Raw genomic sequence first — 24741 nt, 5'->3', positions numbered from 1 at the left:
AAGAGGGAAGATGATGTGGAGAGAGACAAAGGGAGAAGAGGGCCTTCGGCAAGGCCAGGAGAGAGGCCTGGAAAAGGTGCTCTCCGCACTGCCCCCAGAAGGAACCAATCCTGTTGACACCTTGTTCTCAAACTTGTAATCTCCAGACTGTGAGAATAAATTTCTAATGTTCAAGCCACCCAGTTTGTGGTACCTTGTTGCAACAGCCCTAGGAAACTACTACAATGACTTCATTTTCTGCTTCCTTGGCTTCCCTCTGCCCCTCCACACCACCCCCAAATCCTTTACCTGCATAACAAGAAGCTGCTCTTTCTCCAGTAATGGATAACTTGAGGCTCTCTATGTGTTTGGCCTTGGAGACACCACTTTCCCTAGCTCTCCCACCTTTGGGATGGCTCCAGAATCTCTTTCAAGGGCATCTCTTCCTCCATTCTCTCTACACATGATGCTTAGTCTTTGGCTCTTTTCTCACTTCATATGTTGTTCATGTGGACTTATCTAATCCCACAATGACAATATCACTTATATTTTGGTGATTCCTAGACTTTTTTGTTTGTTGTTTTAAAGATTTTTATTGGGGAATTGGGGTAGGGGAACAGCACTGGGGAATCGGGGGAAAGGGAACAGACAAGTTGCTGTCCTTTTGTTCTTCAGTCTAGCTGTGGAGGACGTTGCTTCACTGGCCTAAGTTGGCACCATCATTGCGCTCTTCCCGGGCGAGGCAGATCAGTCGCCAGCTTCTGGATGGCCGCTCACGGTGGCTTGAGGGCTGCTCACGCTGGCTCCTGGCTACACACGGTTGCCCATGGCAACCCACTGCAGCAGGGGCTGCAGCCTATGCCGTCGCCGGCGATTCATGGCAGCCCAGCTCCAGGTTGAGCTGTTGTTCAGCATCTTAGCTGTGGAGGGCAGTGTCACTGACCCTCATATGTGGGATCCGAACCGGGGCCCTCTGGCGTCCCAAGCCAGCTCTTAACCAATGCGCCACTTGGCCGGCCCACACACATAAGTTTCTCACTAGCCCTTCCGGATCAACAAAAATCATTACTTTCCCCTTCAAACCTGCACCTGTTTTATTTCTTGGCTAAAGACATTGCAGTCCTTCAGCCACCCAGGTTACAGAGACTTCAGGGTCACATTATAGTCCTCATTCTTTCTCTCCCCTAACTTTGATCACCTCTCAGTTTTAGTCAATTTTTACCTCTTTATTTCCTTTTCATCTTCTTGCCTCAGGACCACCACTTTAGTATGGGTTCTAAGAATCTTTGAGTCTATTACAATTATGTTGTGTAGTCATATGACCCTGAGCCTACAAACTGCAATATTTGCATGAAATATTGCTTATTTGTTTTGAATTTTTTTTAATCAACATAATCCTGATTCTGAGATCCTATCTGACTGGTGGGACATTCAGTTTCCATCATTATCAGAGTCCCCTTTTCCCAGGGTTTTGTAAGAGTTCCTTGCCCCATACAGCACGTAGCACTGGGGAAGCCGTTCTCATCATCAGTCCACTCTGGTTTCCTGTGAAACAATCATTGTCTCAGCCTGTATGGAGGCTGCAGTTGCAGCGGCTCTGCTGCTCCTGTGCCTTATGGGGGTCCCAGGCTGGCCAGACTGCCAATGTTCCCTGGAGGGAACACAGAGCCACCCCCACAGAAGCCTCACGGCAGTGCCCTGAAAAGACCATGCATCTCCACACACCTTGTCTCACGTCCAGCCTTTTCTCCAGTGTTAGCCAGATATCCCTGTCTTTCAGTGGCCCTCAGCCCTACCTCCTCCTCCTCCACCACATCAATCGTAATGTCTTCAGTGGACTTTGTCTTTTTACAAAAGACAGGAAGGGAAATGACTTACGGGTAACTTCTGCTTTTGGTCTTAATAGAAACTTCACTAAGGCAAAAGAAGCACAGAACACATTGGCTGTCTTCTTGAAACAGGGCAGATAGGAAGAATATAATAATAATAAATGATCCTGCCACGTGCCTAACTGGCATTTGGGCCTCCAGTCTCTCCAGTTTGCAATTCATGCTTTATGATGTCATCAAAGTTACCTTTAGACAAGCTGAGACGAGGACGTTTTTCTCTCAAGTGTTTCCAAGTACGAACTCTTGGGGCATTTAAAGTCCTTTGTGATCTGCCCTTTGCCTGTAAGTCTCCCCAAGTCCAAGCTTGGGCTGTTTATCATTCCCATGCCTACCACACACTTCCTCAACTCTGAGTTCAGTCTGATCTCTCAGCATAGACTCTCTTTTCCCTTATTTGCTTTCTCTTCTTGTTCAAAGGCAGTAGCCAATGATAGTGTCAGAGTTGGCATGGGAAGAGTAAAGCAAAAAACAGGCATAGCCTGAGACCACAATTTGGTTACTGAATTGGAGAGGAGGAGTAGAATGAAAATAGAGTGGGCTGTCAAGGTAAAATTGGGGCAAACTATTAGCAACGGAGTCAGAAAAACTAAGCAGAAACAAAAGCCATACAGAGAATTTGGTATGTAATTCCAGATTGAGCCCAACAGAAACTGGCCTACAAGCACAATAGAGCACCCACATTCAGGATGTTTGGATCATATTTTGAGGTGTTAAAACACAAAACTCAACTGGTCAATTTTAAAGGTCTTCTTGGCTTTATTCAACAATTCGTGAATCAGGCAGCATCCCATCTAGCAGTCAGAAAGGAGCCCCAAGAATCTGTACAAAATGAAAGACGTTTATAGGAAGAAGGGAGTGTGGAGCAAAAGTAGATTGGTCATGGTATGGTCGCTGTCCTATTTAGGGGTTGGCAGGGGTCTATCAGGCAGATTGTCTCACTAGTAATGACCAAGTGCTTTCTAATTTACTGGTTTAAGAATCCATTTCTAGGAGAGGTTGAAACTATAATTTGTCTTGGTTTGGTGACATGGAGCTTAGCATAAATAACTTTATTTAGAGCTTGTTGTCTTGTTTTCAGCAGAGGTCAGTACATTGGGCAGAGAGGGTCTATTTAAGGCTCTGTGTCTCCACTCCAACCTAGAGAGTGAACCTATGCAGATGTTAGTTGACAATTTTGGATCTCAGCATCAGTACAGATTCCATCTCTAGGAAGCTTTGATCCATCCAGCAATTGTGTTTCTCTTTTTTGTTCATAGATTATTGTTGATTGCTCAATTAAAGAATTGCTTTCATTCTTCCTGACATTCCAGTCATTCACATGTCTGATTTCTCCATATGTGTAATTTCCTCACAGCTGTGAATTGCTCAAAAGCAGAGGCCATGACATATTCATTTCTGGATTTCCCATAGCACCCAGTAGAAGGGTCTGGTATACAGGAATTAAATGCAGGAAGTGTTTCTTGGGTCAATGGATGACTCCATTGAAAATACAGCAGGCAGCAAAACGTTATCCTGTGCCAGCCCTTGCTGGACATTTAAATTGCTATTGTTTATAAGTGACTTTCGGTTTGGCTGGGAAATCATAAGTCACTCTCTCCTACTGAGGTATCACCATCAAGACTGGAGATTAAATAAAATGCTATGGGGAGACTCTTGATTCTGAGGCAACAGAGAAGTAATGGGCAAAACTTCCTGAAAGATGGATGCAGTGCTCTAGCTCTCAAGTGTTAGGAGGAAAGCAATCTTATCCACGCTGGCGTGTGAATGTCTGAAAACTTCTTAACCACCATTGACTTGTTTTCCTTTTTTATTTTCTTCTCCGCTACCCCACCCCACCTCTGATTCTTGAAGGTGAATGTTTATTAACTCAAATACAAGAGTGGAATTTCAGGCAGTGTTGAAAAGTGAAGTGATTTGCAGAGTGGCCTAACCCCACACTGCCTCTAAGTAGTGCCTACTATGAAAGATAAAGCTTGCACACTCCTGCGATGGTAGTGGGGCGTTGGTGGGGATCCTGGCCCTGGAAGGGTGATAGAGGCTGTTTGGATTCTTTGTAAACCTGGTGTTTGTAATACGGAATTCACTGTGTTGTGAATCCAAAGATTTAATTTTTTTTTCTTTTTTTTCTTAGCTTTACTGAGGTATAATTGGCATGTAAAATTGTAAGATGTTTAAAGTGTACATCCTGATGATTTGATACATGTATACACTGTGAAAGATCCCCCCATCTAGTTAATTAACACACCCATCACCTCACATAGTTTTATGTGTGTGAGAACATTTAAATTCTACTCTCTTAGCAAATCTCAGTTAGACAATGCGATGTTATCGATTATAATCAATATGTTGTACATTAGATCATCAGACCTTATTTATCTTATACCTGAAATTTTGCCAACTCTTTTACACTCCCTATTCCCCCTATCCCCAACCCCTGGCATCCACTTTTATACTCTGTTTCTATGAGTTTGACTTACTTATTTTTAGATTCCACATATGAGTATTAAAGACACTTAAAGGTTTTCATTCATATGTACAGTGAGTCCCTGGGAACCAGGGAACCCAGACTGTGAAAAATTGAAAGGAACTAGCTATTCACAAGGAGGTTTATAGGGAGTAATCAGAAGGGTTAAGTACCTCTCGCTTTGAATAAAGTGTCACAAGAAACACTAAAGGGAAATGATGTTAACATGACCACAGTGTCTGATATCACCGTTACGTATGTTTGTTCTACCCAAATCCTCACATCTTGAAAAGTATTGTTACTTCCTATCTATGACTATGACATACTTTTGAAAACTGAGTGGGTTGAATATGTTAAGGCTTTCAAACCATTTACTTCAGGTATTTCTGCAGTCTGGAATTGATGTGCAGTGTCACCCAACCTTACATGGTAGCTGGATTCGCAGTCACTTGACTTCTGCGTTCCAGGAACTAGAAGAACCATGGGCTGTGTATGTCACACACATCACATGTTTTAAAATGCATTTTAAAACTGCTGGGTCTTTCGTTTCTTCTTGCTGCCTTAGATTTATGATCTTCTTTACCTTATAGGCAACTCTAAGCCTCTATTCTTCATAGTCCTTTTGAAAAGGCTTTTCTCATGGAAGGGGCTTAGGGCATATTTGGAAGGAACGTGTGGGAACATTTGCTAATAGAGTGTGTGTGTGTGTGTGTGTGTGTGTGTGTGTGTATGTGTGTGTGTGTGTGAAGGTGGGTGGTGAGTATTGACTTCAGGAGCTCACACACAGCCTTCCCAGACAGACAGGGTCAACAGGATATCAGGAACTGAATTCCTCACCTTTTCATACAAAATCCCTTCCACCTAGTTTTTCCCATCTCAGTTGATGGCAACTCAATCCTTCCAGTTACTCAGGTCAAAAGAATCTTGGCTCCTGTTCCTCTGACAGGACATCACCTGGGCTGCATCTTCTAAATAAACCCAGAATCCTGTCGTTTCTCATGATCTCACTGCTGTCCTGTGGAATGAGCTTCCTTCATCTTTGCCAGGTGAATTGCTGCAGGCTTCTCATGCATTGACACACTTATATACCCATAACCCTCCCCCTGCAGTATATTCTCAAATGACTGCCCAGTGGTTTCATTTTTTTTTTGGTTAAGTCAGATTATGTCACTCCTAGGCCCTCAAGCCCTCCAATACTTCCCATTTCTCTCAGAATAAAAGACGTGAGTGTTTGCAAGCCCCTGCTGATGTGGCCCTCCTGCACTGCCTACACAGCTTCTCTCACTGCTGTTCCTCCTTCCTACACTCAGCTCTGCAGTGCTGGGCTCCTGGCCCTTCCTCTAACCACTCAAGAAAACTCCCACCTGAGGGCCCTCACTCTAGCTGTAACCTCTGCCTGGAAAGCTCTTTCTCCAGGGACCCTCTTGGCTCCCCCCCACCTCCCCCCCACTGCCTCCCCATGTTTCCTCATATTTCATTACCCAAGGAAGCCTACTCACCACATTTAGCACACGGACCCCCGCCTGCATGGAACCCTCAAGTCCCCCAACCTGCTCTACTTGTCTGTATTCTACAGCTTTATCACCTTCTGACAAACTAGATAATGTACTGATTTATCATGTCTACTGGTATAAACAGAATAAAATACATGGTACAGCACCACTATCACTAACATTGGAGCACCCCCTCACCACACTATTTCGCTGGCCTTGATGACCCGTTTAGAAGAACGCTTGGCATAGAAGAGAACTGCCCAATAAATACTTGTTGATTAAATGCATAAATGACTACCTCAAAGTTTTTATTGCTCTTATAAATGAGATTTTTATTAGGAAATATAATTGGCTATTGTTGCTATATAAGAATATTACAAATTTTCTTATATTAAACCTCTATATAGCAACTTTAATAACTCTTTGGTTGATTTAACCCAGTTTTCTAGATTCTCTCATTTTTTATATGTAGAAAATCATACATCTACAAATAATGGCAATAATGTTTCATCCTTTCTGTTCATAATACATTTATGTATTTAGTCTGATTACATTGGAAAAGACCTCCAGTAAAATGAAGGCTAACAGCAGTGACAGTAGTCATCTTTCTCTTGTTTCTGACTTTAAATAGAATCATTAAATATGATGTTTCTATAGTTTTTTGTTTTGTTTCTTGCATCTATTTTTGTCATATTTTTTTAATCATAAATGGACATTGAATTTTATTGATTGCTTTTTCTGCATCTATTGAGATTATATGGTTTTTCTCTTTTATTTTGTTTATTTGGTGAATTACATTTCTTTGTCAATATGTTTAATTTACTTTTTGACCATGTAGTCCCATGGTTTAAAAACATTAAATGTGCATAAGGCCCATAATAAAAAATTCCTTTCTCATCTCTTTTCCTACCTACCTGATCCCCCTTCATCATTGCCAAATGTAACCAGTTATTAATTTCCTATTACCTGTCTAGTTCATTTATGTTATATAAACAAATACAACTATATATTCTTATTTTGTCTCTACTTTACCTCATTGGTGGCCTACTAAGCTCACTGTTCTGCATCTTTTATTTTTTTAGCTTGGTTATTTACCCATATTAGTATATAGACAGTGTTCTCATTCTTTTGTTATTGCCAACAAGGATTAGATTGTATGCATGTATTTATTTAAACTGTCTCCCAAACGATTGACATTTTTTATTATTTTCAAAGATTGAGTTTTTAGTTACTTTGTTTAAAAAGATCTCTTTTTTCCTTAACTTTGTATATAATATTTATTAAAATATTAACTTTATTAAATATTTTTTCTTAAAAATTTATTTTAAAATTCCACACAGCAAATTTAAAAGAATAGTACAATGAATACCCATATATATACATCACCAATTGTTACAATTTTTTTACATTTCCTTTCTCTGTCTCTCTGTGTGTATTTACATATATGTAATTTTCCCTGAATCATTTCAAAATAAGTTGTGAACACTATGCATTTTCACCCTAAATATTTCAACATATATCTTAATAAGAAGGACGCTTTCTTCTATTAGTGTCACCCAATTACTCTACCTAATAAATTCAACATTGACACAATAATATTTTCTATTTATAGTCAATTTTCAAATTCTTCAAATTATCCCAAATTGAGGATAATGCATCACATTTTATTGTCATGTCATGGATGTTTCTTAGTAAGACTCCCCTGGTTTGACTTAGGTAATAATTTATTTCCTACACATTTCTCTTTTTCTGATGTGGGCTTTTCATCCTCCAGCCATTGCGCATCCTTAGTTCTCTTCTAATTCACCACACTCTACTGAGTGTGCTTTGCCTTCAAACATTCTCTCTAAAGATTGTGATTCACAAATCCATCTTTGGTCCTGGCCATTCTTAACTGGTCCTGACCAGCTTTCTTTTAAACATTTGCCTACGGACTCACTCTTCACCCTCCACTCTCCATCCACCCCTAATTTTCCTAGGTAACTCCCTCCCATTTGTTTTAGGTCTCAGCTCAGACATCACTTCCTATAATAAACTCTTAATAATTTTTGCAAATTAATAATTTAAAAAAATCACATAGTTCCATCTCTCTCAGGATTCAGAAGCAGCCTTCTCATCTCATTGGTAACAACTGACACCCTTGCCTAGGTGCTCTCGCTCAGGCCGCCTCTTCTGCCTGAATCACCTCTCGCCTTCTCCCCTGTCCCACACTATACTCAGCAATTGAAACTCCTGTCCATACTTAAAATCCTATTAGCGGGCTTCCCAGATTCTCCATGTCAGAATTGATTTCTCTTACCACTAAACACATGTTTTGTTTTTTTATTTGAGCTTACAGTGGTCTCTTTTGTATTAGTTAGATGTTCTTAAGAGGTGCTAAATAATGCTTATTAGATTGTCTTACATTCAGTGTTGGAAGAATTATGAAGCACCAGGTTACTGAGTGTGGAATAAGAGTCCTGTGTATATACATAGTACTTAGCTAAAAACAAGCACCTATAAGAAGGGAGATGAGTTGAAGAAATTCTAGCCTTGACTGGATTTTGTTAGAAGACAAGTAATTTATTCCACACCATTAGAGGCAAGGTTGTTTTTTTTTTCTATAATAAAGATATAATATATAGACATTATAAATATGGTTATAAAAATTTTACAAGGAAAGTTAAAGATAACCATGTAGGTATATAGAAAGGTTTGGGAAGGCAACCCTGATCAATTTTGTACCTTTCCCAGGTTAAACAAAAACTCTCTGCTTCCGTTTTAAATCAGTGGTTCCTTTGTGTGACACGATAATGTGAAGAAAGCACAAAGAAGAAAAAAACACTTTGGTTTCTTTATGAATTAACATTAATGATATCCAACATTGCACCAGGGCTGCTTTAAACTCATGATGGGTTGGTGCATTAATCATTTAAGAATATAAGGGTAAAGATTTTGTTTATTTGCCATTTTATCTTCCACAACTTAGCCATATTTTTTACATGAATGATCAGAAACTAAATTTTATAAATTTATAAAACTAGAGATAAATTTTAGATTTTTTTAAACATTAATACCATAATGTAATTTTCAGAGTCAAATTTGTTGAAAATTTTGAGGTTAAAACTATTATTATATAATTCACCTCCCCCCCATTTATTGGTATGATTACACAGAAACTATTTTAAGTCTATTGTTACCTATTCATTAAATATTTTAGAATACTCTAGTCCCATGGTTCCAAAATTTGACTGATTATAAGTATTATTATTTATTCCAATTTCAAATAATATGCTTAGGATTTTAAAAAATAGGCATTCTTCTACCCTACCAATAATAATTATGATTCTGTGGATATGGGGTGGGTGTGAAAACATGTGTTTTAAAAAATTTCCTAGGAGATGCTGATAGTCAGCCAGATTTAAGAGTCATTAGTTTAGTCTGTTTCTGATGTTCATTATGGGTAAAATATATATGGGTCCCTCCCTTCTTGACTTAATCAATTTCACTTAAGGAAATCTTCACAAGAAGTAAATATTAAAGCCTGATAATTTCCCCCAGTTGAATTATATGTTGAGCTACTGAGATATCTCCAACAGATTCTCTAGAAAATTAAAAAGTAAGTTCTTTGAGAACATCAATATAAACTCAGACCACATAGTCAGCCAGTAGCACAGTCTGATTGTAGACAAATTGTTTTAGATGAAAATAATTTGGCCAGCTAGACTTTTATTAATTGTGATTAAAAATGATAACAGCAAATCCTCAAATATGGCTCTGCTCCTACTTAATCAACTTGAAGAAAATGTGATTAAAAGGAACAAGAAATCTAAGAAAAACAACAAGGACAAGACACTAAATAAAAAATAACGACTCTTGGAAAATTCAAATCTTAAGAAAAATTCTCCCATGTAATTAAATTTGTGTCTAAAAACTGAATTGAACTAAGGGAGATAAAAGTAAATGTATTGCTGCTCCAATCATTATTTTGAAGACTTGCTCATGAGTGTATAATTTGCTTTGATTTTATTTGATTTTAAAAATGTATCCTGCCACACATCCCTGTGCTTCAGTATTAGCAGCAAGTGCCCTGCTCTGTGCAGCTGAACTACAAGCTCCAAGTACTGAACAGAATAAGAGAGACAAGAAACTGCCACGTCATGGTTTTTCTGTTTGTTTCTGTGACTTTCAGAATATTTAAATGGACTGAGAAAAAAGAAAACAGCAACTATTACTCAAAAATTACTTTGGTGATATCTATCATTTCTACTACAGACTGTCAGTCCCAATCCCGATAGGGTTAATTTATGGAAGCTACAGCTGAAAACCCCAGTTTTGGTAGGGCCTAAAATCCAGAATTTGAAGTACAGCCAATTAACCATTGAATTTATTGATGATTCACTAGAGAAGCAGAAGCATATGTAAAGTGGCTGTGGCCGTCATTGCATTGCAGGGAAGTAAGGCTCAGGACAGCAAAACGCCCTGCTTGAGACCACGTAGAATGTTCGGAATAAAAAGTGTACTTCTAGCTCCAGTTCTCTGCTCTCACCCACAAGATCTCCCTGATTCAGTAGCTATGATTCTCTGCCCATGGCTAGGAGGTGAAACACCCCACTTCTTTCATCTCTAGGTGACACACAGAATCACAGTTCTTCCTGTTTGCAATCTGTGCCTTTGCTGAAATACATTACAGTGAGGGCAAACTTCAAACGGCCTGAGAGCCCTTGCAAGGACAGGATGAGATCCATCTCTCCAGTAGGACCCTTGCTTTCCATATAAGTTGAGGAAGAAGAGATGGCCAGAAAGGGAGCATGAGAGGAAACTGGCCCAGTTTGCAATCCAACTAGGCATAATCAGTTTCAGCTTTTCAAGGGCTCATTGCTACTCTTCAAAAGCATCAACATTTCTTTTTAAAAAAATTCCTGCTCAAAACACACTTTCAAATGTTCTCTGATTAAAATTGCCGGGTTTATTTTGTTTGTACCATCTGTTAATGCAATCATGTAAAGTTCTATGATTTTGTGTCAGTGAGTTAATTCTCCTGAGTGCTGAACCAAAGGGGACTATAGACTTAGAGAATGAGCAAGAAATGAGGTGTATCTAATGATATGTCACAGGAAATAGCCGCGCTACCAGAACTATCCATGAGCTAGACACATGCTCTGCCAGATGTGATTTTGGACAGTAATCTTCACGACTGGTATTTTCTTAGTAAGTCTACAGATATGTTCCCTATTGCCTCTTGTCCATCTTCTCCCACTTAAAAACTACACTCTGCAGTCAAGTTTATAGTGGAAATAATTTGCCACATGGTATTGAATCATTAAATCTCATCTACAGAGTAGTTTTCATGTGAAAAAAAGCGTACTAAACATATTGTGGTTCTATTGTTTCTTTTCTAATGGATAGCTACTATATTTACTTTTTGAATCTACTTGCGGGGTAACTTTTATGTCAATCCATAAATCCATAACTTCATTTGAAGAGCCAACCTGGGACCGTAAAAAAAAAGGAAAGAACAAATCATTTTCACTTCCTTGTCTATCAGCACAAATCCTCTTGAAAGTACCCTTTCAATCAAGGGACCCAACAGAAGCTCAGTTTCCTCAGCAAATGGAATACTGAAATGTACAGTTTAAAAGGGTGAGTACTGTGAGTGGAAAAGGGGAGTAATGGAGTGACCTGTGGAGACACCCCAAGCCTGGAAACACACAGCACCACGTCTTTACTGGTACAGAGATATGCGTGTATCCCTGTCAAACTGAAAAGCCAAGGAAATGGAAGGCTTTGGCTTCCTGCTAGTGGGGACAAGGACTGGAAATATTTTATTGCGAAGTGACTGAAACTGAGTCAGAGGTTTAGCACTTAGCCGGCAAGCAACAGCGGCTTAGAGAAAATGGATCAAGATTTTCACCCTTGGGTTCCTCCAGCCTTGACACAATGACAACTAAAAATTTTAAATAGTTTTCATGGATTCAGATGACTCTGAAAAGTTTTATCTTAAAAATATGATAGTGGATGTGTCCCGTAAGAAAAATGACTGGGGAAATACATCATCCAAATGATATAGAAATGCCCCAGAAACTACATATAGATTGCTCTAAGAAAACAGAACCAATTTTCCTTAGGAGATTGAATAGAAATATGGAATAGACCCAGCTTCATTTAATACCCATGGAGTTCATGTGAAAATGTAATTAAGAAGACTGGGGATGGAGAATAAGAAAAGATAAGAGGCACAAAATGGTCCTTTACAGCTTCCTTGGAAGGTCACAGCCCACTTTTTATAGCACAATATGAAGTACAAGGTTAAAGTGGGTTTTCTAAGATTTGGCTCGACTCCAGAAGTCTCTCTTTAATGTTGTTTGCAAAATTTATACGAAAGGCAGATTTATGAACACTGCTAGAGGACAGATATTTCTCTTCTTACTCATAGAAAAGAGCTTTATTATTTTGGTACAGTTGCTAAGCAAAATTAAGCTTGAGTTTGGGCTGTAGATTCTTGATTATATCTACAGTAACATTGTGTTTATTTAGAAACAATGAGTCTTCTGATTTAAAATCATAAAATCCCAGGGTCATATAAGACTTTTCTCATTTCCATGGCATTATCGAGGCCTTATGGAAGTCTCACCTCTAAAATTCTATGCTAGCATGTTTACGCTTTCTGTAGTTTAAAAAACACTGTATATCACCTCTATAAAGAATTCAGGCTGGAATATTAGTTGAGAGAACAGATTCTAGGGTCAAACTACCTGAGTTTGAATTGTGACTCTTACTGGTGTTGAGGCCTTGGGCAAGTTCCCTCGGGCTTAGTTACCCCATGTGTGAGCTGAGAATCATAACAGGTCCTACCTTGTAGGGGTGTGGTGCAGATTAAATGAGATAATACATGTGAAGCATTTGGCAGCCTGCTGGCATATAGCAAGGAAAAACCTCCCTTACTGTCTTGCAGACAGTTAAGACAACACCCTGGAGATTCGTGCTGTCCAGGCTGAGCATGTAGAGGCGGTCATCTATTTCTCCACATCCTAATTCCTTCTCCATTTTCCTTCCCCTGACTTTCTACGCCTTCCTCATGTTCTCCATTTCTTAAGTGGTATTCCTCTAATGAGCACAGAAGGTTCTGGTCAATGTCAAATGTTTTGACTTGATTACCTGCTTCGTTTGTGTCATCACACATTAAGCACCTCTTCACATGAGTTCATTGAGGATTAATGCCCCACAGATCGGAACAGACAGAAAACAAGAGAATGGACACAAAAGAGAAAAAAATGGATGGACTGAGTAGCTGGAGGGATAAGGACAAAACCAAAAAGGAAAGAAACAGCAGGACTTGTGAAAGCAGGTGAACCCATAGCTGATTTGGATGCTTATAGCCACAAAAGCAGCATTTACCAGCATTGGTCCAGCTGGAGCATTGGTCCCAAGATGATCAGCCCACAAGTGGTTTCTTGGTCAATAGAGTGTGTTGAAAATATTTCACACCAAGTTTACCTCTTGGAGTCTCAATGCACATGAACATATTAAAGATTCTGAGAGGTACTGTTGTAAAGAAACCTGCTTTATTTTGTTTATCTCATAATACTGTTTGTTCAGTACAAAACGCTGATCCAGATCATTTGGAGAATCCTCCCACTATTATTATTTTAGAACTGGGAAACAAGAATATCCATAAATAAAGAGCACATTTGGAGGTACTAATGAACCATGATGAAGCTGATGGGAAGAAAAATGGGACTGACATTTACTGAGTGCCTATTATGCATGTAAGAAGTGTGCTGTTTTAAAAGTATTTGCTCTTTCCCTGTAAGGTTAAGGTAATGTTTTTTTAATGGGAGGGATATTTACAGTGCTTCATGAAAGAATGTCATGGCACATAATAGCTGTCCTTAGTGGGGACAAAAATCACTCTTTAATGAAGGATCTTGAGAACTCACATAGCTTGTATTCACAATAATATGTCTCTTACATTTACTGAGAAATTTGGAGATGTTAGTCTCTCTAGCTTCACTTCCCTGGAATGTGAGTAGCATTATATACATACCTGTGAACTAGTCCTGATTCTGCTACTTGTTGTATTTGTAATCTTGAGTAACATACTCCTCTGAGCTTATGTAAATACTGGAAAAATAAGAATATCTAACCTAAGTTTGTGAGGTTTATACTCACAAACCACAGGTTTATAACAGGTGCTTTAAGAAATGTCAATCCCTGGGCCGACCGAGTGGCGCGATGGTTAAGAACTGGCTTGGGACGCCAGAGGGCCCCGGCTCGGATCCCACATATGAGGGTCAGTGACACTGCCCTCTACAGCTAAGATGCTGAACAACAGCTCAACCTGGAGCTGGGCTGCCGTGAGCCACCAGCGACGGCGTAGGCTGCAGCCCCTGTGGCAGTGGGTTGCCATGGGCTACCGTGTGTAGCCAGCAGCCAGCGCAAGCGGCCAGCAGCCGCAGTGAGCAGGCTGTCTAGAAGCCTGCGACTGATAAAAACAAACAAACAAACAAACAAAACAAAACAATACAAACAAAAAAATGTCAATCCCTTAATCTACTATCCTTATTCTTGTATTCATTGATGAGAATATTTTTCTGTTGCACAAATGCTAGACCAGGTTTGGTGGAGCCCATAAAATAATATGGGCTTCTACTTTCAACACCTAACACTTCTTATTTAAATATTACCATATTGTGTGTATATGTTTGTAGGACCAGCATATAATTAATATAAGTATATGTGAAAATTATATAAAATAACAGTGTATGTATTTATTGTTAAAGGAAAGAACTACATTTTATTCATTATTTATTTTCCTCAAGCCATCTATTCGTCTAGTACTAGGTGCATAGTATTTAGTATGTCTTGTGAAATGAATGAATAGAAATAGTAGTGGTAAATTGCACTAAAATTATGCTTATTTTATCCAATATAATATAACAAATGTAACTTAATAATAGGAGATTTTGCACTGGGGAACTAGCCAGGATGGAGTCAGATTGCAATTTTTGATATTTGGTGCTAAATTTCTGATAACTTTACAAACAGCCTATGCTTACTACTCAATTTCAGCTGAGATGGGAGCCAGAAAATTCACTAACAAGGCTGCCATGTTAGAAATAAGAATTATTTTATGAAATTGGATCTGGGTCAGTTCTTTTTGCAAGAAATTTGAATTTCCCTTCAAATAAATTGAATGTTAATATGTTTGGTTTATACCAACCCTTATTTTCTTTCTCCTCTTGTTTTTCATCCTCATGCAACAGAAAATAAAAAACTACTTCTTTTGTTTTCCTGAAATGTTTATGTATCATTAAGAATGAAGCATTGTGAGGTGAAATTGGGGTCAGGAAAGAGGCAATACTGCACAATAACAGCTATTAATTTTGTGGAGAATAACAGCTCTTAATTTCAATCATAAGTGTAGGCAGATGCAAAACAACAGCCATAAAATATGAGATTTCCCTTCCTTTCTTGTGCACATTTGCCCAAGTGAGACTGAACTCTGGGACACTTTTTTATACTTACATGAACAAAAATAGACCAAAATGAGTTAGAAATTGAAACATGCTGTTGACTGTATTTTGGGTATGTTTACAGGTCGTATTAATGGAAATGAAAGTGACCTGTATTAAGGGTATCCAGGCACTCCATTAGTCACACATCTCAACCGACATGCCCCTTTATATTATCATCTCCTCTCCCTTTTTAGCCTGTTTTCTGTGTTTATCTCTTAAATCTGTATCTTGGTACTCAAACCTGGAATGTAGCATTTTACTTCTTCATGATTTGAAAAGATAATAATGGATTTCTGGTATGTTCAACACATCTAAATGTTCTCTGCATCTTATCAGAGATTACAGAAAGGGGAGGATGTGTAACATAAACTGAAGAGTGTCCTCTCTTGTAGGAATGGAATTCCACTGTTGAGGGGCTGAAGAGTGAGGCACTTGAGATCCTGCTGTCCAAGGACCATGTGGAGAGAGAACACCTACAGGTCTCTAACCAGAAACTGAATCGGCTTCAAGAAGAATTTGGTCAGCTCATCGTGGAAAGGAATACCTGGTTAAAAAAGGCAAATGAGTTTTTTAACAGCGCTAACAAGGTCAGTGTGAGGTCAAGTTGGTAATTTTAGGTAAACAGGGCATACCAGTAAGAGACCTGTGACTTCAGCAGGCTGCAGCACATCACAGAAATCGAGATTTTTACTTTGAGTTTCAAAATTGATGGCAGCAAAGGGGAGCTTTTAAAATATATTCCTGCCATGGCTATTATTTGGTTCTCAAAACTAAGAGACTAGGCATTTTGAGGGTCACTTAAAAAAAAAGTCCCCCACGAGAGTTTTATCTTAAAGCTGTCATTGGTCTGATTTGTATTCACCATTGTAGAGTTTCTCATGGAGGAAGGGAATTATTATAAAATATACCAAGGTTAAAACAACCCTTGAAACTTTTACCAAAAAGTCTTTCACTTTTTTAATCCTCTTTTATGTATCAGGTAAAAATCCATGAATGTTGTTAAGTCTTCTGCATGCAAACCATTAGGCTAAACAACCTAGACCTGACCTGTTTGCCTTGCTCTTGCGTTTTGAAGTCAGCGAAAGGAAAACCTTGCTTTGGGCCATCTCCAGGTCCTCTGGAGTTGGAGAAGTGCTTCTCTTCTTCTGGTTGAATCATTTACTATTGATCGTCATCGTGGGTGGCCCCTGCTGTATGATAATGTTCACTTGTTCACGTCACTTGAGTAGAGCTCAGCATTTGGGGCTGATGACCTCATCTGAAAATGTTTCTACCTTTCCCAATCTAATAATATCTTCACACTGCCTTATTGGAATTGTTTAATACCTTAAGTTTCACTGATATTTTAAAAACTGGACATTGTAACAAGAAATGAATAGGGAGCCCCAGAAGCTAGGTATAATGTGATTTAAAGTCATGACATCAAAACTCTGAAAACAATGTCCTGGTAGATATCAAAATAGTTGCTTAATTTTGAGCTTCTTTACTAATAGGAAACTTTTTGAAAAGGATGAATAATAAAATTCCAAAATAGAGGTGCTAGAGTTATGTTAAAAAAATGTTAAAGCGATATTTATTGTCAAAGTGTTTGTTGCTTGGGGATTCTTTGTTTTAAAAGAAGAAACAAACATACGGGTACTTATCACTGGAGCCACTGACCTAAGTAGATGGTAAGCACTAGTTAAGTTTCTCTTCAGCAGTTTCGTCTTTGAAGAAGAGACTTCTTAACTGACATTACACCCTCATGCTACAAAATGAGTGGGCCATCTGCCAACTGGTTAATGTTGTTTATAAGCAAAACAGTTAAAGGACCTGCTGCTGTACAGTAAAACAATGCTTCTAGTACAAACCTATATAGTTTATAGCCTTGTAAAATGTAGAATTTTTTTTTTCCTCTCTGCCTCTTTTTTATTCTCACTGTCTGGCTCTTTCTTTCTCTGCTCTCACTATTTGGTACCTTGCCAGGGAGATTTTTCTTCTAGTATTATCCTTAGGTTTGAGGGAGAATGATATCTTTTGCAATAGTAATTTAAAAAAAAAAAAGAATAACAAAGTGGTTATCTTCTCAAACTTAGATTCTAATTCAAGTCAGATCCTGAAAACTCATTTTGCTTAACTCCAAAGACTTGATTTCTAGGTCCCCTGTTTCAGCATTTGAATGTCATGCCAGTTATAATAAGTTCACTTGGGACTTACCCACATACTGTAGCTTTCTCCATAGCCAAGTGTGCTTAGAACGGTGTAGAATTCTTTCTCTCTTTTCTAAGCATCAAGGAAATAATTTCCAAGTCCAAATCTAAAAATTCAGTGTGAAAGATGATGGATACTTTTACCTCAGCAAAAATAGAAGCTGGAGTTTGGGAGGCAGAGGTTCAATCATGACTCTTAAAAGTAATTAATTAACATATTATTAAGATGCAATAAATGATGAAATAATGTAGTGGGTAAATCCATTTAAAGAAGGAAACTTCTCAAGACTAGTAAGTGGTATTTTTTCATTTTTTATTTATATCATGGAATCTATAAATTTTACAAAATTCTCACTGCTTTATCCGATTTTTGGCATAGCATTCATAAATAACCCTAGTTAAAATAAAGCACAAGGTTTAAAATGTTAATATAATTTCAGAGTTCCTTAAAATATTTTTTATGGTCTGAAAGTTCTGTTTACACTAGTGAATGGGGCATTTTCAGTTTACATCGTCAATTTCTCTCCAGAGCATTGAATTGTCCTTTTGAAAATTCACTTCACTGTGCCTTGAGTGTGCTGGGTTTTTTTCTAATTGTGAGCATCACCATCTCTAGATGAAATTGTGCTGCCAGCACTGTGAGGCTTTTGAGATTTCACCCAACTTTCTAGCTAACGTGTCATGGTTTCATGGATGCTCACAGAAGACACATGACTTCTGAATCAGCTTTGAAAGGCTTTATTAGTCCCAGCAAAAGCAGTAATCAGAGTGTCACATGTCACAGCAGTCCCCCAAACCCCAATTCCCAGGGGGTGATGCAGATAGGCCCAGATGGATGGTTGCACCTACTGCAGGTGGTGGTGTTCAGGGGAGGAATCCTAAACTTGGGGAATCAGCTGTTGTAAAGTAAGCTGCAGACAAGGCCACTCTGTCTCAGAGAAAGATGTTTGTCCCTCAACCATGAAGGTTACTGGCTGAAAACCCGTTCTGAGATATGGCCCAGGTAAAGAGGGGTCAGGGTCAGGCATTCCTGGCATACCAGTAAGATGGGTAGGAACACTAAAAACTCTCCCCACACATGCAAATCTGTATGTTAGTGCTGGGAAACAAAGAGGAAGTCAGCGCTTCAAAAAAAAGATACCCTGAAAACCAATTCCACTCTTGATAAGTGGAATTATGTTTTAGCAAACAACCTCTTGTTACAAATTTGTCAAAGGTAGGTCAATATTCTTCTTCAATTTCTGTGTCAAATACTGGTATGAAAAGTGTGTTAGTGTCATGAGTAACATATGAATAAGTGTGACAGCTTGGGTGTTTGTTCAGTACAAAGAAAAATATATGATTTGAAAAATAATCTTTTACTTTGTTTGAATTTTGTTAAAAGGAATGAATGTCACAATCTCATTTGCAGAATGGACTGTTGACAGTAGGTTTTTCATATCATATGTATTCTTTTTTCATTCAGATTTTTTTAATCATGTATTTCTGGTATTTTTGTTGTAATCATCTGGAAGTCCCCCTTTGCCTCCTTTGCTTTTATTTTCATTTATTTCTCTCTGTACTAATTCTAGATAGGGTTATTCTTATTTACTAGAAACAAAGACACAATAATTCCTTTCATTGAAATTGCTGAATAGTATGATGAATTCATGAAAATAATTACCCGTCTTCTTTAGTGATTCATTTATTTAATAAATATTTATTGAGCAACTACTGTGTGTTAGGCACTGTTCTAAATGCTGTGGATGCAATAGAGAACAAAACAAAAAATCTATGAGCCAATATGTTTCCAATTTGTGAAATTCAGTAAATATAGTTATCTCCTAATTGTCCTCATTGGTAACAGTGCCTTTGATTCTCTTTTAAACCTGCTAGGGGTTGATGATTGCCCAAGGCTCAAAATTCTCTTTTTTTACTCAGAGAGTGTCTATAGCCTTTGGCTTCAGGTGGGGCAGTTTGTACCTGGAGTGAGCAGTAGGTGGCGATGTTAGCACGCAGGACCTTGGGAGTATTGCTTTTCATAAGCCAGCCACTGGATTCAAGCGCACATTGGGCCATATAACTCAAGAACCTGAAATACTTTGTTTTCATTTTAGTTATCTACTGTGTTTGGGGATCCTATTTGCTCGATCACTCAGCAACAAATAGAGGCAGGGGTTGATTGTCAACAATGAAGGATAGCTTATTGGAGAAGAGTTTCTGTAATTACCAGAGGTTGCTAAGAGTTATGAGGGCATGACGTGAAATATGAACATAGCACCTATCATAGTAACTCACCTTGACCTCCCCCCATATTTTCATCTTTTGTGATTATATATTATCTTTTTATTACATTTCTGTCATATTCACAAAAAGGAAGCTCGTGTTAATATGTGTTGATTACCCAAAATGTATTTATCATTGTTTGGGGAATGTGGTTTGAATCAGAGATAAACATATGTAGTATGTTTCTAGAGCAGAACAGTGTGAATCTGTGTTGATATGACAATGATGATTGAACCAAAAGCTGTAAAACATGGCTGATTAGTCATAAAGTTTCGTGTCACAGGCTTTCCAATCCCCCAGCGCATGATCTCATTGGGGAAATCAAGCAGAGGAGAGAGGCCAAATCTCCATGGTCTAGTTCTTGGGTGGTCAGCCTGAAAGCAGGGGTGAAGCAAAAGTGGGCCAGCCAGGGGAACACACCAAAGGCAGTTTAAAATGTAGTGACTATCATGGTTTCTGCTGCTTATGCCATCGCTGATGAAAAGTTAATGTCTCTTGAAAAAGATGATGTTGCTTTTTCAAGATATTTATAGTGATGCAAAACAGTAATTCCTACAGCAGCGTTATTGTTTGAACAACAGATGAAAACAAAATGAGCATGGAATTTTAGTACATTTTTTAAAATTTATGTATACACTATTCTACCGTTTTCAAAATGCAGAGGGTGCAAAAAAATGTATACACATTTTAAGAAAGGAAAAAAACTATTAAAATTTTGCTAATGGTAACCACTTTGAGCACCTCTTGTAATTGCAGAAGGCAAATGTGACTTGCATTCATCTTTTGTTATCGATATATATTATTACAATTTTAATACAGTTTTTTACTTTCTTAAAATGTGTATTTTTTTGGCACCCTCTATAGATAGATGTGGGGAACAATTAATTAAAATGTTGCAGTTATTGTACCAATTGAAAGAAGAAACATGTTCAAGTAGAGGACCTAAAATCTATTATCCAAAAGGAATTTGAGGTGATATAAATGAATTCAAGAAATTAAGCTGTCATTAAAAATGGGGAAAAGGAAAGTGTACATAATCACTTTCAGTTTCATAATTCTTGAGCAGCCTGTCTCTGATTTCTTATTTCTAGAACACCTTCCCTTTCTCTTCGAAAAAAATTAAAGCAACTTGCTTTCACTCCCTTCCTTCTTCCACATTTGCTTTCAGCTAACATGTTGTATATCTACTGCTACCATGTTGTCATATGGGTGCTTGAGCCGAAGTAACGGAAAGATACAATCCTTGCCTTCAGAACCCTGTCAGTCTACCTTAGAGAAGAGGCAAGGGAACAGAAGTGCTGTGAACTGTGGGAAAAACCATGATAGAGTAAGCTTAGAGCCTGCGGGAACCCAGAGCAGAGACCCTTCACCTGGCCCAGGGAAAAAGCATCCAGGAAGTCTTCTCTAGAGGAGGTAATCATTGAGTTAAATTTGGAAGGCTGAGGCAAGAAGGGGTGGGGAGGGCTGGTTAGTACAAAGCTGTGCCATGTTTGGGGAACCTCAATTAATTCATTTTGCTAAGAAAGTAAAGTGTAAGCCCAGAGTGATGGGAGATAAAAGTGGTAAAAGCAGACGGGGTCAGGAAGCATCTTGAATAGCATGCTAAGTAGTTTCTGTCTCATGCTGAGCATGTCCTTAAATATGCAGAGATACTAAGGACTGGAAAAGGTCATGATGAGGCAAACCTCCTCATGTAGAAGCCGGTGATGTCTTAGTTTACTCCGCTCCTATACTGCTTCTGAGAGAATGGTTTAGAAACCTTTGGTTTTAGAGACCAAGGACCAGTTATTTAAACCACAGCAAATATTTGATAAATGTGGCTAAACTATTAGAATTAAATTATTTAAGAAAAATATACTAGAAACAATTATCAAACTCAAGGAATACCTTTAACGTCTTACATTTCTCATGAGAGCCCACAGCTCAGCCCATATTTAATAGTCTTATAATCAAGACATGCAGTTTTATTATCATTCACTCATGAGTATCTTTCATGATAAAGCTATCAATTCACTTTCAAGTCTTGAGTGTATTAATTGGTTTCTCTTCCATGCACAGTTTCAGACTGTTGTGTCTCTCCATTGGCAGTAAACATATTCTTCCTCGCATATGTATTATAGGTATTTTCTTTTGCTAAATTAAAATTCCAGGGTAAGAAACATGTCCATTTCTCTTTGTTTTCACCAAAACACTTAGAACAGTGCCTTACAGGTAGATGTTCAATAATTGCTTGAATGATTGAAAGCAATGAAATATTAGAATCTGCAGTCTCATGGCCAAGTACATCACATTGATCATAAGAGATTATATTGATCCAAGGTAATTGGAATGAGATCATTTTGAAAAAGGAGATCTTAATTACTTTAATATTCAAGGAACACAAGTTTCAAGTTCATCTCTCTCATATCTGAGTAGAGGAGCCTGTATGGTCTTGTCATCACACATATCACCTCCTCTGAGAAGCCTCCACACAGCATTAATTGCTTATTTTTTATTATTCCCATAGCATTTCTCTGTGCTCTTTAGAGACAGATTATGTCTTAATCATCTTTGTGTGCCACTTGTTGTTCAAAAAATTTTGTTGAACAAATGCCTGTCCATGTGACAAATCAATTTACATTTTGAGCTTGAAAAAATTTTCTCTTTTCTAAAATAGATCTAACAATCCTTATCTACTTCAGGGAATATCATACAGTAAAAAAAGTTCTTATAATTGGTGGTAAATGTACACAGTCTTTTCAGGATACAGTTGGAGTATAAATAAATAAATGGAATTGTGACATATTAACCGAAAACTTAGAAATGTTTGCTAGTATGACACTTTTCTGAAATAATATAGTGGATTTTGGAGCCAGGCTGCCTGGGTATGAATCTGGTCTCAGGCATTTATTAACTCTGTGACCTTGGGCAGTTACTTAACTTTCCTATACACCAGGCTTTTTCATCTGTAAAATTGAAATAACAATGATATGTACCTCACAGAGTCATGGCGCTATCTAAATGAATTAATACCAGATTAGTGCATAGGACAGCTAAGCACTCACTAAGTGCTAGCCATTATTTTGTCATTATGTATGCATTTCATACTGCATTAGCTACTTGAACATGACTAAAATGCTTTTGTTCCTTTTCATATCCCCAGCCCACAGCAGACTTCACGCTCCATAGATGTCAATAAATATTTGTTGAATAAGTGAAAAAAAATAAATAAATGCTTTGCACATTGTAAAAGAACATTTTCCATGGTAATAGTCCCAAGATCACCCTAAAACCATTTAGGTCAATGTAGATAAAAGAAATTGGAAATTATAAACAGTGACAGGCTGGGTAAGTTCTGCTTGTCAGTCTAATTTTTCCATGTCAAAGATGGGCTTATGTCAGAGGAAGTAAAAAATGGTCAATACAAAAACGTCCTCCATTCCTTGTTGATGAAAAGCTTCCAGTTACGTGCTACTTTCAATCCCAAACTCCCTCTCTTCCAGTGTTTTGTTTTTTTTTTTTCAGCTTTTCAGATTGTGACGCAAAACGCTGCTTTAAATACTCAGGATTTTAAACACCTCTCATTTATAGCACTAATCTGCCCTGTTACCCTCGTACATGGAGGGAGCCCTGGGGCCCAGCAGCAATGACCTTGGAAAGGCAAAGAATCAGCCGGAGCACCAGCAGGGAGAAGAAACATTCCTCTTTGCCTTTGGCCTTCATGGCATTTGAAAGCCTGGGCAGATGTGGGCAGGACCTGAATTAAGAATCAGCTTGCCATATTGGGGGTCGCCAGGGGTTATCCCAGGTGGTGATTAGGAAAGGACACTAAATCTTTCTTTTTTCTTTTTTCTTTTCCTTCCATCACCATGTACTTGACCCCCTTTACCCTTTTCTACCACTTTTCTTCTTTTTCTTTTCCTTCCATCACCATATATTTGACCCCTTTACCCTGTTCTACTATCACCCCTCCCCCCTTATCCTTTGGTAACCACTAAATTATTGTCTGTGTCTGTGAGTTTTTGTTTATTTGTTTGTCTTGTTCCCTTGTTGCTTCCAGTTCTTTATCCCACATATCAGTGAAGTCATATGGTTCTTGACTTTTTCTGCCTGACTTATTTCACTTAGCATCATAATCTCAGGATCCATCCATGTTGTTGCAAATGGCAGTATTTCATCTTTTCTTATGGTAGAATAGTATTCCATTGTGTATATATACCACATCTTTATCTAATCATCTATTAAAGTACACTTTGGTTGTTTCCATGTCTTGGCCACCATAAATAAAGCTGCAATAAACATTGGAGTACATATATTGGTTTGTCGGAAAAGTCATGAGGTATTTTTTTCTATGTTTTTCGTTGCAAAAATGTGTCATGACTTTTCTGACAACCCAATATCTTTATGGATACATGATTTCAGATTTTTTGAGTAGATACCCAGGAGTGGAATTGCTGGATCATATGGTAATTCTATTCTTAAGTTTTTGAGGAACCTCCACACTGCCTTTTATCATGGCTGCACCAATCTGCATGCCCACCAACAGTGCATTGAGGGTTCTTTTTTCTCCACAGCCTCTCCAACACTTGTTATTATTTGTCTTGTTGAGAATAGCCATTCTAACTGGTGTGAGGTGATATCTCATTGTGGTTTTTATTTGCATTTCTCTGATGATTAGTGATGTTGAACATTTTTTTCATATGTCTATTGGTCATTTGTATGTCCTCTTTGGAGAAATGTCTATTTAGGTCCTCTGCCCATTTTTTAATTGGATTGTTTGTTTTTTGTTGTTGAGTTATATGAGTTCCTTGTATATTTTGGATATTAACTCCTTATAGGAGGCATTGTCTGCAAATATGTTCTCCCATTCAGTTGGTTCCCTCTTTGTTTTGTTGATGGCTTCTTTCCCTGTGCAGAAGCTTTTTAGTTTGCTATAGTCCCATTCATTTATTTTAGCTTTTACTTTGTTTGCCTTTGATGTCAAAT

At 38.1% G+C, this 24741-nt stretch overlaps 1 protein-coding gene across 1 annotated transcript in view; it reads left to right on the top strand.

Moving 5' to 3' along the window:
• The window catches only part of CCDC141 (coiled-coil domain containing 141), a 213686-nt gene that overhangs the window by 97752 nt on the left and 91193 nt on the right, over nt 1–24741 (top strand). The window contains exon 7 of the mRNA XM_019654016.1: nt 15715–15909. Within this exon, the coding sequence (XP_019509561.1) occupies nt 15715–15909 (195 nt within the window). The remainder of the gene's footprint in view (nt 1–15714; nt 15910–24741) is intronic.

The sequence above is a fragment of the Hipposideros armiger genome, unplaced genomic scaffold, assembly GCF_001890085.2.
Source record: "Hipposideros armiger isolate ML-2016 unplaced genomic scaffold, ASM189008v1 scaffold_212, whole genome shotgun sequence".
Classification (NCBI taxonomy): domain Eukaryota; kingdom Metazoa; phylum Chordata; class Mammalia; order Chiroptera; family Hipposideridae; genus Hipposideros; species Hipposideros armiger.
This window is presented reverse-complemented; position numbering and strand designations above follow the sequence as displayed.